Source organism: Helobdella robusta, assembly GCF_000326865.2.
Source record: "Helobdella robusta unplaced genomic scaffold HELROscaffold_7, whole genome shotgun sequence".
NCBI classification, from domain to species: domain Eukaryota; kingdom Metazoa; phylum Annelida; class Clitellata; order Rhynchobdellida; family Glossiphoniidae; genus Helobdella; species Helobdella robusta.
The window spans coordinates 3,439,847-3,459,971 of NW_008705398.1; the positions used below are offsets into that span (position 1 = coordinate 3,439,847).

At 34.8% G+C, this 20,125-nt stretch overlaps 2 protein-coding genes across 2 annotated transcripts; both read right to left on the reverse strand.

Moving 5' to 3' along the window:
• Positions 1-6,544: 6,544 nt before the first annotated feature.
• Positions 6,545-6,793, reverse strand: HELRODRAFT_69858 (hypothetical protein; the record flags this gene model as incomplete). Its single annotated transcript, XM_009030617.1, has 1 exon — positions 6,545-6,793. One exon carries the CDS (start codon positions 6,791-6,793, stop codon positions 6,545-6,547), a length of 249 nt encoding a protein of 82 aa, XP_009028865.1.
• Positions 6,794-12,039: 5,246 nt separating this feature from the next.
• HELRODRAFT_165000 (hypothetical protein) lies at positions 12,040-12,826 on the reverse strand (the record flags this gene model as incomplete). Its single annotated transcript, XM_009030906.1, has 3 exons — positions 12,040-12,093; positions 12,242-12,488; positions 12,648-12,826. The coding sequence occupies 3 exons, from the start codon at positions 12,824-12,826 to the stop codon at positions 12,040-12,042; spliced, it is 480 nt and encodes a 159-aa protein (XP_009029154.1).
• Between the last annotated feature and the right edge of the window lie 7,299 nt (positions 12,827-20,125).

Genomic DNA, 20,125 nt, shown 5'->3' on the forward strand with positions numbered 1-20,125 from the left:
GGAAACCGTTACATTTTGGTTGTAGCGGACTATTTCAGCAAATGGCCTGAGGTGTTTCCAATACCCAACCAAGAAGCATGTACCGTCGCTGAGGAAATTGTACTCAATTGGATTAGTCGATATGGTGTCCCATTGGAACTCCACTCAGATCAAGGTCGAAATTTTGAGTCACAACTGTTTGCGGAAATGTGCAAGCTGCTGGGTATAAACAAAACTCGAACGACACCTCTTTACCCACAGTCTGACGGTATGGTGGAACGATTTAACCAAACCCTGATTGAACATCTGGCTAAAGTAGTCGACGAAAATCAACGGGATTGGGATCGTCATATACCATTGTTTCTTATGGCATACCGGAGTGCTATCCACACAACTACTGGAGAAACGCCATCAAAAGTTCTGTTTGGGACTACCTTAAGAACTCCAGCTGATGTGAAATATGGCGTACTACCTGAACCACACCAACCATTAACAGAATACGTGGATAATCTTCGACAGCGATTAAACCATATCCACCGTTACGTACGCCTTAAAATTATGAAAAACACGGAGGCGGCCAAAACCAGATACGACTTGAAAGGAAGCAGTGGCGGTTTTGCTGTCGACGAGTTAGTTTGGCTGTACAACCCGCAGCGAAAGAAAGGACGTTCTCCAAAGCTCCAGCGAGGGTGGGAAGGACCTTATCAAGTCATCAACCGCTTGAATGACGTTGTCTACCGTATTCAGGAATATCGGAAGCCGAGAGCAAGAATGAAGATCGTTCATTTGGATAGACTGGCTCCGTACCATACGGACACCGGAACGAAAGCTGTTCGGGACAAACAGAACTAAGAAGGGGGTAATGTTATAACCGTGATACCGAACGCACTGGATTCTAGCGTATTCTGGAATGTTCTAGTGACTGGAGCATTCTAGAGTATGCTAGAATCGGACCATCTGGAAGAATCTAGAAACGACGCTTGCGAAGAGTATATAAGCGTACGTCGCAAGAAGATTCTTGATTAGTGATATTCGTGATTAGTGATATTCGTGATTAGTGATATTCGTGATTAGTGATATTCGTGATTAGTGAATTCGTGATTAGTAATATTCGTGATTAGTGATATTCGTGATTAGTGAAGTTCGTGATTTTGTGAATAGCGATTCGGTGAATTATTTAAAGCGATATTTGATTTGTTTGTTGACGTTGTCATAGCGATAGATTTTGAAAGATTTAAAAGTTAATTGTTGCGTTAGTGCGATATTACTAGAAATAAACGATTAGTTGATTTTTTCGGTAAATAAAGTTTAATAACTGATAATAGTTGATTTCTTCTGTAAATAAAGTTTAATAACTGTTTGGAATATTTTATTCAATCGAAGATTTGAACCCGTCGCATCGTAAATCGGTTACGACAGCGAGAATATTATAACAATATATATATTTGACATTTGATATTTTTTATTTCATCAAATCAAAACAAAGAAATCAAAGAAATGATATCAATGAAAAGAAATGATCTGGAAATCGAAAAAAAAAATATGGTTTTCTTGTAATGATTACAAGTGACAATTGTAAAAATGAGAGCATATTTTAAATATTTAAGTGCATGTAAACTCACATTCATATTAAAATCCTAAAAAACCAAAAATGGAATCATAATTATTAAGTAATCAACTCTTTTACATTTTTATCAGAATGTCGTTTGTAATTATTGAAACACAAATATATATATAGACCCACGTAAAACATACTTATTCACACACACCCACACACATATATATACATACACACACGCACACACATACACACATACGTACACACACACACGTACATGAGCCCACACAAAAAGTTAAGGGTGTTAAAAAGTCGGATTTGATGTCTTTTTTAAATTTTACAACGGATTTTGCATATTTCAAATATTCAGGTAATTTGTTCCACTTCTTAGGTCCGACGACTCTTATGCTACTATTGATAAGTTTCAATCTGTTTTTTTCAATATAAAATGTTGAGATATGTCTTGTATGTTTTAACTAGATTGCGTTACTATAAATAAACAAATAATTAAAATTTTTTGGAATTAAGTTGTTAATAAGTTTAAATATAAATATTGAGATGCATGTGTAATAAATTTGTTTTAATGAAAGTAGTTTTGCAATCTGAAAATAATTAGAGGTGTGATCATTAAATTTCAAATCGAATAAAATTCTTATAAAACGTTTTTGACATTTTAACAGGGGATCTAGCTGATAAGCAGGACTATTTCCCCATATGATCACGCAATAATGAATATAAGGGTATATAAAGCTATAATACAAATCTTTTAATATTGTAGAATTAATCTTATTTTTGATTTTATAAAGTATACTTATGAATTTATTGATTTTTGATTTAAGATTTTCAATGTGATAACTGTAAGACAAATTATCTTGCAGAACTAAACCGAAAAAAACAACTTGTTGGTTCTGTTTAATTTCACATTGCTAAACACAAGGTCCAAGTCCGAGAAACTATTGGTTAAAATCTTTAGTCCAAATATAACATAGGCCGATTTGGATGAATTAACCATGAGTTTGTTCATAGAGAACCAATCCTCGAATAATTTGAGTTCATTATTTATGACATCTAAATCTCGTTTAAGGTCATCAGAAGAATAAAAAATGTTTGAATCGTCAGCGTAAAGAATACAATTCATCTTTTTTGATAAGTAGGCAATGTCATTTATATAAATCAAAAAAAGCAAAGGGCCTAATACAGACCCTTGCGGGACTCCACACAAAACTTCACGCGTCCCAGATTTAACATCATTCACAAAAACATATTGCTTTCTACCCGAGATATAACTCTCAAACCATTGATTTGTAATACCACGAATCCCATAATGGTTGAGTTTATTTAACAAAATATCGTGATCAATTAGATCAAATGCCTTTGTAAGATCGAGGAATATTCCAAGAGTAAGCCTACGTGAACTCATGTTGGTCAATATATTTTGAACTAATTTTAGAATGGCTAGTTCACCTAAATGGTGGGCTCTGAATCAGTACTGGTTTTCAGAGAGAACATTGTTTTTCATAAGAAAAGAAAATAAGCGTTTGTAAACCAGTTTTTTTAATACTTTGGATAAAGGTGATAATAAAGAAATTGGTCTGTAATTATTTAAGTTATAGGGGTCATTTTTTTCATGATAGGAACAATTTTTCAGAGTTTAAAGCTTGATGGAAAAATACCTTGTTTGAGAGAAATGTTGAAAATATGAGTAAGTGGAGATAAAATTGCGTTTTTGAAAGTTTTAACTATGAATGAGTTAAGTTCATCATCAGAAGTTGACATTTTGGGCTTAAGCGAATTTATTATTTGAATAACTTCTGACCGATTGGTAGGTTCAAGAAAAAAAGATGATAGAACGGGATCTGTAAAAATTTTTAGTTTATTCAAGGAGTCAATAGAGAATGTGTTTCGACAAGAACTAACCAAATTAATAAAATTATCATTGAAGGCATTAGATATTTCAAGTTTGTCAGTAATAAATTCGTCAGCAATTTTAATTTTCTCAATTAGATTTTTCGACTTATTTGTTTTTAAAATGTCTTTAATTATTTTCCATTTATTTTTAGAATTATTTTTGGCCAAATAAAAGTGATTTTCATAAAATATTTTTGAGCTGATCTTTTAGTAGATGTTGAAAAATTTCGAAACTTTTTATATTTTATTAAATTATTGTCGCTTGGATTTGTTTTATACTTTTTAAATAATTTATAAACGTGTTTAGATAAATTTAATATATCTTTAGTAATCCAACTTTTTTTAATTTTTTTATTTTTAATTGCTGTTGGAGGAGCATGATGATTTAGTATATTGTTATAATACTCGCTGTCGTAACAGATTTACGATGCGACGGGTTCAAATCCTCGATTGAATAAAATATTCAAAACAGTTATTAAACTTTATTTACAGAAGAAATCAACTATTATTAGTTATTAAACATTATTTACAGAAGAAATCAACTAATCGTTTATTTCCAGTAAATTCAAACTAACGCAACAATTAACTTTTAAATCGTTTAAAATCGATCGCTATGACAACGTCAACAAACAAATCAAATATCGCTTTAAATAATTCACCGAATCGCTATTCACAAAATCACGAATTTTACTAATCACGAATGTCACTAATCACCTTGCGACGTGCGCTTATATACTCTTCGCAAGCGTCGTTTCTAGATTCTTCTAGATGGTCCGATTCTAGCATACTCTAGAATGCTCCAGTCACTAGAACATTCTAGAATACGCTAGAACTTAGTGCGTTCGGTAGCACGTTTATAACATTAACCCTTCTTAGTTCTGTTCGTCCCGAACAGCTTTCGTTCCGGTGTCCGCATGGTACGGAGCCAGTCTATCCAAATGAACGATCTTCATTCTTGCTCTCGGCTTCCGATATTCCTGAATACGGTAGACGACGTCATTCAAGCGGATGATGACTCGATAAGGTCCTTTACACCCTCGCTGGAGCTTTGAAGAACGTCCTTTTTTCTTTACCAAAACAACTGGCGAAATCCAGGGACTTGATGACGGTTCGATGACGCCTTGATTCTGCATTTGCTAGAGGAAGACGTCGTGGTACTTGCCGGATCGGTTTCGAAACCTGAGTATCAATTCGGTGAGTTACCAGAGCGGTTTTACCTTGGTCATTGTCACCGATTGAAAACACGTCTGCAAAATCGGCAATCAAAGCCTCGGCTTTTAGAGGGTCTTCTTAATACAAATTGAGTTCATCCAGTAGATTTTTGGTAAGTTCTTTGAGTCTACCTTTGTCAGTTGGTAGAACCTTTTCCTGTTGCTCCATATCTAATGATTTCACCAAATTTATTGATTGGCAATTACCTATTTCCTCGCCTTTTTTTAATTTTAATAGTGTGTTTAGCGGTATTCATTATTCTGACAGGAATAAGACCATTTTTGTTTGCTTCTACCAGGCATTTTCCAATGACCGCGTTCTGTACATTTGTCGTTGAGGTTGGTTCCATCAAATAGAACTGGTGGTCCCCAGGATCGCAATTCAACTTGCCCCATACGATGTTTTCAGATGATTGAGGTAGTTCTATGTCACAATCGACTGTCACTCGAATGCATTTTTCGTCGCTATCCCCCATTATCACTTCTGTATTTCTCCATCTAAGAATGCGTTTTTCTAAGTCAATTTTGAACCCCTATTTTGTTAGAAAGTCGACACCTATTATGCGTTCGTCGATGATGTCCGCAACTAAGAATGAACCTTCGAATAACAAGTCGCCTAGCTGGACAGTACGGAGAATCTTTCCATAGACTGGTGCTGTTCCTCCGGTAGCTGTTCGAAAGATGTATTTGTTAGAAGTGACTTTCTTCAGATTGTGTACCAAATCAGATCTTAAAATCGATTTTCTTGCTCCGGTGTCGACTGTAATTACGCATTCTCGTTGATCAACTTTTCCGTTCAGACATAGGTCGTTTCGATTTCGATATAGTCTGGAAACATTAATTATGGTACTGGGGGCGTCAATCCTACTAGCCAACCTCTGCCCCACAAAGTTGGCTCTTATTAGTTTTCCGCCCCTTCGTTAGAAAGGGCCGATCGTGATACAGGATCATCTTCTCTTCTTTTGCGCCATCTTGTCGCGCAATTTCGGCAGTAGTTATCTTTTAGGCGTTGTTTACAATCACGACGTAGATGGCCTTTTTCACCACAAATCCAGCATTGGGGTACACCATACTGTTGGGGTTCGCGTTTCACAACCACCTTCTTGCAAGAGCATTCTTCATGTACTTGGCGTAGACGTACGTCACTTTTTAATGCTTGCTTTGCCGATTCAAAAGTGAGACTGCGCAACGGCATCCTTGAGTTTTCGTTTATCTGACAAGAGAAGGAATTGCTTGAGTTTCGAATCACGAAGGGCTTTGATAAACGTATCCAGGGCAGTTTCGTCTCTATGCTCGGGGTCTGATGTCGGATACGACAGCAATGTCAACCGTTCGATATCTTGTGCCAGCTGCTGAATGGATTCACCAGATCGTTGCGTTCTGTTTCTAAGCTGAGACCGATAAATCGGTTTCATGTGTTCTTCACCATAACGTAAATCCAACGCGCTAACCAGAACTTCATAGTTGAAGTGGTTCTCCGCCGGAATCGTCTGAAGAACCTCTGCTGCTGAACCTCGCAGGGCCAGTATCAGTGCTGTCGCTCGTTCTTTTCCGTTCCAACAGTTACTAGTTGCCGCTGCTTCGAACTGGGTTTTATAAACTTTCCAGGACATCTCTTCGTCAAATGCTGGTACCTTCAAAGTTCTTCCGGATGCGTGATCTAAAGGCATGGCCAATTCTCGCATCAATTTATCTATCTTGTGATCTACCTCAACGGTCTGACGAACAAGTTTCTGCTCGATTATTTCTATTCTTGTTGACTGTTCTTCAATCTGTTCTGCCACTTCCAATTTTACGTGTTTTAGCTGGTCCTTGATCTGTTTCAACTCCTCTGTCTGTCGTTCGGACTGTTCCTTGATCTGTTCGGACTGTTACTTGATCTATTGTCTTAACTCTTTATTTCAGTTGACATACTAAGCAGAAGTTCCATCATTTTAGCGGTTGTAAACGTGTCTGTGCTAATTTCATTGTCTTCGTCAGCACCATCAAACTTGAATTCGTCTGGGTTCTTACCTTCGTCAATGAGAGCTTCTCTCAGACGTGCTACTAGTACTTCTTTGTTGCCACTTGTGACAAGGCTTTGTTTCTGTAGTTCTTCTCGCAGTTGAACTACGTTCAACCCACACAGTTTTGACATCGTGTTCTTTTTCTACGAGTAGTAATTCGCTGGTCGAAGATCCCACTTCTGACACCAATGTTATAATATTCTCGCTGTCGTAACCGATTTACGATGCGACGGGATCAAATCCTCGATTGAATAAAATATTCAAAACAGTTATTAAACTTTATTTACAGAAGAAATCAACTATTATTAGTTATTAAACTTTATTTACAGAAGAAATCAACTAATCGTTTATTTCCAGTATATTCAAACTAACGCAACAATTAACTTTTAAATCGTTTAAAATCGATCGCTATGACAACGTCAACAAACAAATCAAATATCGCTTTAAATAATTCACCGAATCGCTATTCACAAAATCACGAATTTCACTAATCACGAATGTCACTAATCACCTTGCGACGTGCGCTTATATACTCTTCGCAAGCGTCGTTTCTAGATTCTTCTAGATGGACCGATTCTAGCATACTCTAGAATGCTCCAGTCACTAGAACATTCTAGAATACGCTAGAACTTAGTGCGTTCGGTAGCACGTTTATAACAATATTTTAAAATGTAGAATTGAAGTTATTATAGCATATGTTAATATCAAATTCGTTAAAAACAGAGTCCCAGTTTTGTACCATTAATGATTCTTTAATAGCTTTTATTGTATTAGATGAAAATTTCCTTGCTACTAAGATGTCATCTTTCTTAGGAAGTGATGTTTGTTTTAAATTAAATTAAAATATGGGATAGTGATCTGATAGATCCACCATTAAAATGCCATTTAAGTGATCTGAGTAAATATTGGTAAATATATTATTTATTAATATGGAAGTTGTTTTGGACACGCGAGTCGGTTGATCAATTAGCGAGTGATAATTGTGAGAATAAAGAATGTTTTCAAAACTGTTTTTACTATGATTCGAGGAGTTCAAGTTTATATTAAAATCGCCAATAATATATGAAAAATTTGATACATTGTTTTTGCAAAAGTTTGATAGAAAGTCAAAGAATAAATTTAAGTTAGATTTAGGGGGGCTGTAAATTAAAGTAATGTTGACAACATCGATGTTCAGTTGAACATCTATGTTTAGCAATTCGCAAATATTTTCATCGGAAAATTCATATTTTTTTGAATACTCAATGTTTTTTTAACAATAAATCGGTTTCGATTTTTCTCACTGAAGTTTTTTGGAGAACGTTTAGTTTATTAAAATTCAAAATAAACTTGTTTTCTGAATTCATCAATCAATCAATCAATTAGCTTATAAAGCGCTATTTCCGCGATGTTCAACAACGCTCCTCAATGAATTTTGAAAACAGATGGGTCTTGAAATCCGCTCTGAACTTTGCAAGTGATGGAGAAGTAGTCAGAGAAGTAGGTAGAGAATTCCAGAGAAAAGGACCAGAAAAAGCAAAAGCAGATTTGGCGAATGAGTGTTTAACACGAGTTAAAAAAAAAGCGAGAAGAAGAAGACGATCGTAAACCGGGGCGTTTAGGTTCAATTAATATATTTGATAAATACTTAGGAAATAATTTAGATTGAGACTTATACATGAACGTGCAAATTTTAAAAATTATTCTATATTTTATAGGTAGCCAATGCAAGAGAACAAGATATAGAAATATATGAAAAAAGAAAGGGGCACGAGCAACTAGACGAGCAGCAGCAGAGTTAAAAGCTTTACTTAAAGGATAGAGTATACAGTCAGGAAGACCATAGTAGAGCGAGTTACAATAATCAATCCTAGATAAAACTAACGAAGTAACAAGAAGGAGAAGAGTAGGATCATCAAGAAAAGGCAAAAGTTTTTTATTCTACGTAGATGAAAGTAAGAACTTCTAGCAACACTATTAATCTGAGAAGAAAGAGACATAGTAGAATCAAAGATAAAACTTAGACTACGAAACTTATGAGAGACATCAAGAGTTTTAGAATCAGGTAAGATAATAGGAGGAATAGTAATAGAGTGTTTAGATTTATTAAAACAAATTAATTCAAACTTAGAAGGATTAAGTTTAAGACACATAGAGTCAGACCAAGCGATAATTGAAGAAAGACATAGAGATAAATTATGAAGAACACTATTGAGATTAGATGGAGGAAAAGAAGTATAAATGTAAGAATCATCAGCATATAGTTGACTAGAGAAAAAAAAGTTATTAATAATACAAGGTAGTTCAAAAGTATAGAGTATAAATAGAAAAGGGCTAAGGATAGAACCCTGAGGTACCCCGAAAGTAAGAGTAGAGGAGTTAGAAGTAGAATTATTGAGAACAACAGAAAAAAAACGATTACAGAGATAAGAAGAAAACCAAGATAGACAAGAATCAGTAATATTAAAAGAAAGATGCAGCAGTCTCAAGAGAATAGTATGGTCAACAGTATCAAAAACCGAGGAAAAGTCAAGAGCAAGAAGAAGAGTAAGATTACTCTTTGCTGCAAATAAGGCCATATTTCGATTCCGAATGAATCATCATCAGTGCAATTTAATTTATATAGGAAAATATTCACTTTGTCAAAGTGAACTTAGATGAAAATTAAGTGTCAGATTTCTTTATTGGCTGGTCCATCTTCGTTGGTTTTCTTTTCTTCATCGATAGCATCATATTCTTTTTTGTTTTTATTTACAATGCCAGTTTTTATTACTTCTCTGTTTTCATTGTTGATTAGGCGCCGGGTTTGGAGTGAGGTTTTCAATTTTTGTTGTATATTTGTTTTTGGTTTATTGATGTCAATTAGGACTGATTCTTCAATTTTAAGATGCGTGTAGTTGGTGTTCTGGTATATTACTTTGATGTTGCTGTCGAGGATTATAGTGATTGTGTGTGTTGAGTCCAAATGAGATTTGATAGCACCACTTTGTTTATGCTTCGTAAGCCTTCTAGTCATTGAGGTAGTAGTATTCCCAATATATGAGTCATGTTGACGTGCACAGCCGTCAAACGGGCAATTAAATTCATATATTACGTGATTACGCTTTAACACAGAGTTATCTCTAGGACTACAGTTGTTTTTCAGTATTAGGTGAGACGTCTTTTTATTATTGTAATAAATTCGAAGTTTAACTTTACTATTTGGGTTGGTTGACATTTTTATTGATTATATGTTTAAAAATAGCTTCATCTACTTTGTATGCAGTTGACATGGGATTTTTGTTATACAAGATGATGTCGTTATCTTGATTGTTGGTATTAGGAAGGTTATTGTTGTGTAGTTATTTGCTTTTAACAATCTATTCAATAGAATAAGTCTTACACCCATTGTTTACAACCAGGTTGATGATTCTTTTTAATTCAGCGTCGCAATTCTCAATATCGGAAGAGTGTGTGAATGCCAGGTTTACAAATGATTTTATTGTGTTGTCTTTAAATGGTTCGGTACATTCACTTTGTTCACTCAAACAAATTCCTGTATTTGTTTCTTTGACATAGATTGCAGTTTTGAATCGTTCTTCGCCACGGGTGACCAACACATCCAGGAAAGGTAAACGTTGTTCCTTTTCAGTTTCAATAGTAAATCTTAATTTTGATTTGTTTAAGGTACCAAGAAGTAGGGTGATTTGTTCAGGATCGTTATAGGAGACGTAGATATTTGGTTTTAAATTTGCATTATTTTTGAAGGTTTAATTCTCCAGATGTCTTAGGTAAAATGTTATCCATACTGACAGAATAATTATTGGCAGTAATTGAGTTGATAATGTTGGCAGAAATATCCACAATTGAATTTGCAGGCGAGTGTACAGTATTAACGTTAAAATTAGCTGCATTTTTCGTGCAACGAAGTATTGCGATGTCAGGACGTAGGGATTTGAAGGGACAAGACACTGGAGGGATCCCATCATAGTCCACATCTGCATATATCGAAACCTCTGGACCCGCGCATGCTTTCAACCTTTCTGTAATTATGTTTAAAATTTTGTTGTGACGCATTGTGAATCTTTTTAGTGCTGCCACCGAATTGCAATTAGACAGAACATGTTTGTTTGTTTGCTGCGCTTTACACAATGGACAGTCAGCCGTTGATGATTTGCCCCATCTGAACAAATTTGCATTTGTGGGGAGTTGTTGGATGAGACTTTTCGTAACAAATTTGAACAGTACTTCTGGGAGGTTTGCAGTGAATTTTGACCAGTGAGCAATTCTAGCTGCGGGAATCTGATCTTTGATCACTTTTAAAATTGTCTCTTGGCAACGGAGTAGCGATAGATGTTCGAGTTCTGCATTTTGTAGTTTAATCGTTAACATGCTGAGTGCCGGTTTTATGTCCTTTGAGTCAGGAAGCAAATTGTCGATTTTTATATAATTGCTATAGGACTCACTCCATAAACATTTAAGTTCTTCGTTGCCGTTTGATTTCAGGTAGCTACGGAGTTTTAATCTCAATAACATGTTATGTCAACATGGGGGATTTGTTTGATGTCGATCGATAGCGCCGGAAGGAATTGTTCGTAAACCCCGCTGCGTTTTCGCATACCGAACGAGAAACACTTGTCAGTTCTCAAACTCATTCCAGTTGCTTTTGCACCAAGCGTGATTTACATCTATGAGTTTTTGAGCACTTTCGGTGCTGTTGGCGATAATGGCCGTGTCGTCTGCGAACTGAAGCCACGCTCTTGCCTTTAAGCTGGCTGACGGACAAATGTACCCGCATTGTTGGTACTCTGTTCTATGACTTTTATCAGGGGGTTGAAGCAGAGGTTGAAAAGCAGTGGAGACACGGGATCACCTTGCAATACACCACACTTGATTGGAATGGGCGGGGTTAGTTGGTCGCATCCGGAAACTGTGATTGAGTAGTCGGTATATAAATGTTCAATTAGTTTGATAATTTGAGAGGGGATGTGATGAAAATCCAGAGTTGATGATATGAATTTATGGCTGATTTCACCGAATGCGTTGCGAAGATCGAGAAGTGCGACAATAATGGTTCTTTGATGTTTCTTTGCATCGTAGAGTAGGTGAGTTAAAAGCTGATTATGTTCCGTAACACCATCTATTTTTGGGTAGAAGCCCTTTTGGATGTTTTTATTTATAAAATTGTTGATTTCTAAAAATTTGTAAAATCTATTATTTATAAAAGATGAAAATATTTTGTAGAGTGTTGGTTGCAAGGTTATTGGTCTGAAGCTGGAAGGATTGTGAGCGTCTCCCTTTTTGTGGATGAGGATCGTGAAGCCCTTTTTCTAACAAATTGGGATTTTGCCTGTCAACCAGCATTGTATTAATAGTTTGTGTAGAATAGTGCGTAATATAGGGCATTTTTTAAATGAAATTATCGAGATTTGATCGAGTGGGCAAGGTTGTGATCTAGCTTTGTGCTTGCGAACTATTGTAAATATTTCGTGGTATGATGGAGGGCTTGTGTTGCAGAGTGTTGATGGTTTTTGTAGCTGTTGAGTTCAGTTTGGTAGTTGGCATTTTTTCTGGTTATCATCTGATAGTATTTGTTTGAAATAATGTGTGCAATCACTGACGTTGAACAACGGTTTCAAATTTTCTGTCTGGGCAAATATTCTTTTGCATGTCCACCAGAATCGTCGTTTCAGTTGAGACATGATGTTACCACATGATTTACCAGATTTTGATATTTTTGTTGATAACAGTTTGGCTCGCAGTTCTTTACTTGTTGATCTGATAAGATTGTCAAAGCCCTGGTTGTTGCGGCCCAATAATTTTAGTTGCTTCAATTTATTTTTTAATTCTTTAATAGATTTGTTGGAACTTTTATTGTTGTTGTTGATCGTTTGAGGTTTGATGGTGCCATAATTTAAGGTAAAGTAGTCGTAAATCATTTTTTGAAATGTATATGCAAATGCGTCAATGTCGTGGTAGCTTGGCAGTGTATGTAGTTGCAGTTGGAAGTAGGCGTTTGCTTCTGACTATTGTGTCGAAGTTTTTGGTAGTTTGACGCCTGGTAAAGTTGATTCTATTGATTCTGTTGGTGAGGGTGACGAAGTAGATGTCGAATTATTTGATAGTTCTGATGGTTGCTGCTCCGAGGTTGGTGAGGTTGCATCTACGTCGCTTGCAGGGTTGTCTGCTAATTTAAGTTGATGCATTTTACATGAACGTTGATGCATAATAATGTGTCTTTTTACTTGAATAAAATCCTTATCGCAATACGGGCATTTACTTGCATTAATTTCGTAAATTAAATTTATTAAAATAATTAAAATAAAATAGTAGACTTTATTAAAATTAAATTTTAAAACCACCGCCATATTCCACACAATTTTATCAACACGGTACAACAATTTTAAAACCAATTAATCAACTAATAAAAACGTAATTATGCATAAAACTGTAAGCTGCACGAAATCGGCCAACTCTCGTGTTTCACGTTCGCATAATATAATAGTAATAATAATAATAACAGCTTATATATATATATATATATATATATATATATATATATAAGTTAATGTTAATTAAATAATGCGCAATGATAAAATCTGTAAAAATAATATTAAAGGTTAAGACCATTTTGCTCATTGTGAAGTTAAGTGCAGAACGGTGAAATATATTTAATTAGCATCATAACTTGTTCCTGTCATAGTAAATGTCATACGATAATCTTATAACAGTGATAATAATAATAATAATAATAATAATAATAATAATAATAATAATAATAATAATAATAATAATAATGGGATCTCTTTTATTTTTTTTCCAAAAAAGGGGCGAAATAAATATTCAATGAAATAAAATAAAATAAAATGAATTAAAATGAGAAAGTAGTCTACGATGCTCGCCATTATAGATATAAAATGCGTACAACGAGAAATGTAATCAGTCTTAATAAAGTTATTATACATTTGAATGTCTGTCGCAATAGATGGCGTATGATGATGATATTACTGAATTAGTTAAATTATAACATAATTGTTCAGCCCAATAATAATAATAATAATAATAATGTGAACATATTTTATTTATTCAATCGACAAAATAAAATTCAAAATAATAAGAAATGAAAAATAAAATGAAGTTTAATAAAAGTTGAGTTTTAATGAAATGTACGATCCTCCTAAGCTCGATGACGTTACAAGGGCATAGGAGTGAAAGATATATTTAATTATGCATTGTTTCTCTCGCATTATATACTATATGTCGAGCTAATAACAGTATTAATTAATTTTACTTTAAAATAATTTGGCCATGTAGTTTTAAAAATAGATAGGTTCAAGTTATTATAAAAACCAATTGGCGATATCTCAAATGTGTTAACTGTTATAGAGCATTTTATAAAGTTATTATTTAAATGTTGTTTCAGATTTTTGTACTTTGCACTTTTATATTGTTTAGATGAGAGAAGGTTAGTCTCATGACATATCGTCAACTCGATCACCTCTATTTTTCCACCCCGCAGAACAGTAACATCTAGCAACATTCGTAGCGTGTGAAACAACTGTGTTATTGGGCGTACATTTTCGGATTCCAAATCAGCAAATATGCAACAGTCGATAGGAGCCTGAGCTTTTATCTCGTTTATGATCACCGCCAATATTTTGTTATGTCTTTCGGTGTATCGTGCCAGTGCCAGTGCCGATGTTGAACAACAGTTAGACACGACATGATTTTTTGTCTGGAGAACGCTGCAGAGCGGACATAAAAGAGTCGTAGTTTTGCCCCATTGAAACATATTTGAATTGGTGGGCAATTGTTGAACCAGGTATTTTCTTATGAACCTGTAGAATATCCCGGATAACTTCTCAGTAGTTTTGAACCAACAAGTTATTTGTGCTGGGCTTATATGCTGGCCAATAGCTTTGAGTATGATTCCCTGAGATTGCAGTCCGCTGATGTGGTTGAGACACGATTTCTTTTTGTCATTCTCCAGAAGCTTAAGAGACAGCTTTAGTGAGCCTGTTTCGTCCAGCGAGCTATCTGATTTGAAGTTGTTTCGCTCCATAGGCATTTGATTTCATCACTAGTGTTGTTTTTTAGATAGCTGCGGATTTTCAATTTTATTTTTTCTGAAGTCTCTTTTAATGACACAATGTTGTTACCGCCATGTTTCGTTTGCAGCGAAAGTATTTGCGATACACAACCGCTAATAGGTTGATGTAGCTTACTGATTGATGTAGCGGTGCCCGATGATAATAATGTTATACAAAAAGAGATCGAAAAAATTTGGAAATATAAAGATCTTCAAATTGAAATACAAAGAATGATGGCATACAAAAGCAAAAGTAATTTCAGTGGTAGTGGGAGCTCTTGGGACAGTTAGTAAAAATTTGGAAGAAATGCTAAAGAAATTACCAGGATTACCAGCGCTGGCTAAAGTTCAGAAGATAGCATTACTAGGAACAGCAGGAATTATAAGAAAAATATTTGGATGAATCTCTTTGGGATCTGGATGAACCCTGGATTCACCATCAACCAGCTTTTAGAAAGGCTGTGCATGTCAAAAAAATAAAATAATAATAATGAAAACATCCTTTTATTTTATAACTCCAAATATCAAATATCAATAATGAAATAATTATAAAATCCTATTAATCTAAAATGCTCGAGCAACGTCGAAATAGATCTATCTGCAATAATTTTGATAAAATATTTGTTAAAAAAAATAAAGCTTCAATTTTAAACAGACTCACTCTTGTTGATGAAAATTTACTAAGACAAATTGAAAAATTCAAATACATACATATATATTGTCGGAAATTTTTAAATGAAAACAACTGGTGTGAGGTAAACTCCTCCTCTATCTTTCTCAGGGAATTTTTTTATGGTCCGACAATATTTTTTGTGTATATTTTTATCGTGAGTTCGACCAGTCCTGTGTGGCACTGGGCTTTTTCGAATTATATGATTTTACTGAGTAACACACGAACGCGTAAAAATATTCGATAACAATTTTATTAATCGACGGAAGTAAATGAAAAGGAATTGAACTAAATAATGTAAAATGTCAATGAACAAACTGGAATACAGGAATTAGAACTTCTTCTTGTTGGGTCTTTGACTTGGGATATGTTTCTTGCCGTTTAATCGTACAACCTCGACGTGTGTAACCGATAGTGATGTCATTACAACTCCAAGAAATAAATAAAATGAATGCGGAAAAATTACAAAAATCGGAGCCTATGGAAATTGCAAGCTGCGTGTGAAACTATACCAATGAGTATAGAATCCAGCAAAGAACCCTAGGTCCACAAATAGCACAACAAAAACAAAACAACGAGGCGGATTCGTTTTCACAGAATCCAAGGCCTGTTTTCACTGGGCCTGTCTGTCAGTCGGTCGGCTTTCGCACAACCTTGGCCTGTTTTCACTGGGCCGTCGAGTCTGATCGGCTTTCGCACGACCAAGATTAAATGTGCAAATATTTCCAAAACATGCTACGTGAAATTTTTTAGCGATGTAATAATTGTTCAAAACTATGCAATTTTAACATTCTTAACGAATTATGCAAAAAAATTAGTTCGCTGGAACGTAAGTTTGACGACTTAAAAAAAGTAACTTTATTAAATAACAATAGAAGCGATGCTATGATTAAAAACTTATTTAGAGAAAACTCCTTGCTTTTGAATAAGTTGAATAGAGATGTCTTAGATTTTACTAAAGAAATAAATAATTTTATGCTTAAAAATGATAAGGTTACGTCTACCACTACACGAAATGAAATTAAAAGCGATGCTAACATAACTGACTTGTTCTCAACGGCCAGGTTCAGTAACTTTCCTCCATTACAATTAAATGTTGTGGGTGGTGTAACTGATATAACTAGTGCAAATAGCGGTTGTACTGACGAATCTGGCTATCAATCTAATCAAACGAAAAAATTAACAAAAAACATCAAAGCAACACATAAATAAAATAAAAGCATTAGTATTAATTAGATCAGCCTCTGGACGGCATTGACTTGATTATTGGAAACATTACAAATGTAAAAGATTGTAAAAGATCTGATGTCATACAGTGGCAGAATGAAGTAAACAGGTCCATGGCGATTACCAAAGCACAGAGTAGAAGAGAAAAAGATCTAAAAAAACTAGATCAAAACTATATGCAGCCACAATTTATCGCAGAAAAAATTATTTTGGGAGTTGATGATGAGGATGAGGATGGAGTTGATTGTAACAGTGATGAGATGAATAAAAATAACAACAATGGTGATAAGATGAATAAAAATAATAACAGCAGTGATAAGATGAATAAAAATAATAACAACAGTGATGAGATGAATAAAAATAGTAACAACAATGAAAGATGAATAAAAATAATAACAACAGTGATGAGATGAATAAAAATAATAACAGCAGTGATAAGATGAATAAAAATAATAACAACGGTGATAAGATGAATATAAATAATAACAACAGTGATGAGATGAATAACAATAATAACAACAGTGATAAGATCAATAAAAATAATAACAACAATGATAAGATCAATAAAAATAACAGCAACAGTGATGAGATGAATAAAAATAGTAACCACCCAAATAAGCTGAGGAAAAATGAAAACATAAATACATAAATACAGTGAACATGGCAAACGAACAGTTGGAAGATTCTTTTTTAAAAAAATTGATTCGGCATCAAAGAAAAGATCTAAATGCCTTGATCATAAAACAAGAGGATTGAATTTATGTCAGAAAAGTTAACCTCATGACTGGACTGGTAAGACAGTTGATCGTAACACAAAGATACAGACATAGAATTTTGGAATTGGCTCACGACACGCCTTTTGCGGGACATATGGGTGTCAAAAGAACTTTAAACAGGATTTTAAAAGAATTTTATTGGCCAAACATCAGATTGGCCAAACATCACCAAAGATATCAAGCAGTATGTCGAACATGTCATAGCTGTCAGATCCATGGTCAAAAAGGTTCATACGTTCAGGCACCAATCCAAACGGCATCGACCGCAGAGTTACCATTTCAGAAGGTTGCGGTGGATATCGTGGGACCGATGCCGGTGTTGTCTAAGAGTGGTCACGGATACAATTTTACAATAATAGATATGTGTACTCGTTTTCCTGAGACCATACCATTGAAACATAATATAACAACAAAAGATGTAGTCGACGCTTTGATAACAGTAATTTCCAGAACAGGATACCCCGATACAATTTTGTCAGACCAAGAAACACAGTTCACGTCAAATGAGTTTCGGCAATTGTGCCAAACATTAAATATTAAACAACACTTTACAACACCATATCACCCCCAAACTAATGGGATGTGCAAAAGATTCAATGGAACGTTGAAGAGGAAGTTGAACAAAATAGCACAAGATGATCCAGGAGATTAGGATCAGATGTTGCCACCATTGCTGTTTGCATACAGGGAGATACCGAATGAAACAACTGGACTCTCGCCGTTTGAGATGGTATATGGTGCAAATTACCGAGGCCCTATATCATTATATAGAAAGTTATTGTTACATCAAACCAAATGTACAGACGTCGTATGAATTAGTTGTCAGAACGCGTAAAAGAGGGGTGAGAGTATGTCTGGCTGCCTTGAACAATGCAACAATAAATACTCCAGCAAAGTTGAATCAAATAAATAAAAATAGGAAATTGAGAAGATTGAAGGTGGGAGATAAAGTTATGGTTCTACTACCAGATAAAAATAATCAGTCATTCATCAAGTGGAAAGGCCCGTTTAAAGTTGAAAGGATCGTTTCAGATGTCAATTATGCCATAGGTATGAGAGAAAAAAGTAAGGTTTTTCACATTAACATGCTGAAAAAATATCTACAGACGATAGCCAATACTATACGGTCATCGCTTGAAGTGGTCAACCAAGCGTTGTTGCTCCAATCAATGGATAAAATCGAAACAAACCGAGACGCATCATGATATTAACTTAAATCATTTATCAGCTTCTCAGCAAGAAGAAATGAGAAGTTTACTTAATAAATATAAAGAAATTTTCTCAGATGTACCAGGTAGAACAAATATAATTATACATAAAATCCAGATCAGTGATAATACGCCAACGAGTATGAAACCATACCCTCTACCACTTCATCATGAAAACTTGTTAAAAATGGAGATTAATAAACTCACTAAACAATGTATTATTGAAAATTCAGATTTCTCCTATGCCGCTCCAGTCGTACTAGTTAAGAAGAAGACCGGAGATATTAGAATGTGTATAGACTACAGAAAACTCAACAGCATCACCGTTAAAGATCCGTATCCAATGCCCAATATTGAATGTTAGATTGCCAAATTGAGAAACGCCAAGATATTTACAACATTAGATTTTTCAAGAGGGTACTGGCAGATACCAATGGATGAAGATTCTAAGCGGTACACATCGTTTACAACCCTTTTTGGTAAATTCGTCTGGAATTATATGCCTTTTGGTTTAGCGAATGCACCAGCTACGTTTAACCGGATGATGTCAATATTATTTGGACAGAGGAGAAATGTTGTATTCTATCTAGATGACATATGTGTTTTCCATGCAACGTGGCAAGAACATCTAATCGCACTCGATGACATTTTTAAAATAATTGCTTCAAACAAGTTAACAGTGAAACCTAGTAAATTCAATATTGCCAGTTATGAAATAGAATTCCTGGACAATGTGATTGCAAACAACACTGTAAAACCGATGCAGCATAATATTAGTAAATATTGAATATTACCGTACCGAGTACAAAGAAGAAAACAAGAAGTAGTAGGCTTATGTAATTATTACCACAGATTCTTTCCGAATTTTACGGAGTTTCTACAACCGTTGCTGCAGGTAATCAAGAAAAACGAACCAAACAACATAACAGCAAATAACAGGATGATAGATTGTATAACGAACCTAAAAAGCTTATTCGCAAAAAAATCAGACACCGGATATGTGACGTTGCATGTGACGCATCAGCATATTCAATAGGTGGTGCGTTATTACAGAAGGTCAACAACATTTTAATGCCCGTGTGAACATAATTTTTCAACAATTAAAAAGGAAGTTGTATATACTATAACCAAACTCTTACGTTACTTGATGGGATGCGAATTTGTGGTGTTGTCAGATCACGCACCGCTTAAGATGATCCATAGCAACAAAGTATCCAATCCAAGAATTACCAGATGAGCCATGTTATTACAGGACCTTAACTACAGAGTACAACATGTGTCAGAAAAGGAAAATGTAGTTGCTGACACGTTGTCCAGATGTGGGGAGGGTTAATCCAAGGATGTAGAACTGCCACACGGAACCACCAGCCTTGCGTGGGTTGGGGGATGTGACGAACAAAAATTGTGCGCTTAGCGCTTTTTAGTTTCAGAACTGTGTGGTGAATAGTTGAACCGGGTTTTTAGTAGTAGTTAGTTTTGCTAGAGGTGATTTGAAGGACTTGGACCATATTTTAATTTTGGAGTTTAAAAACTAA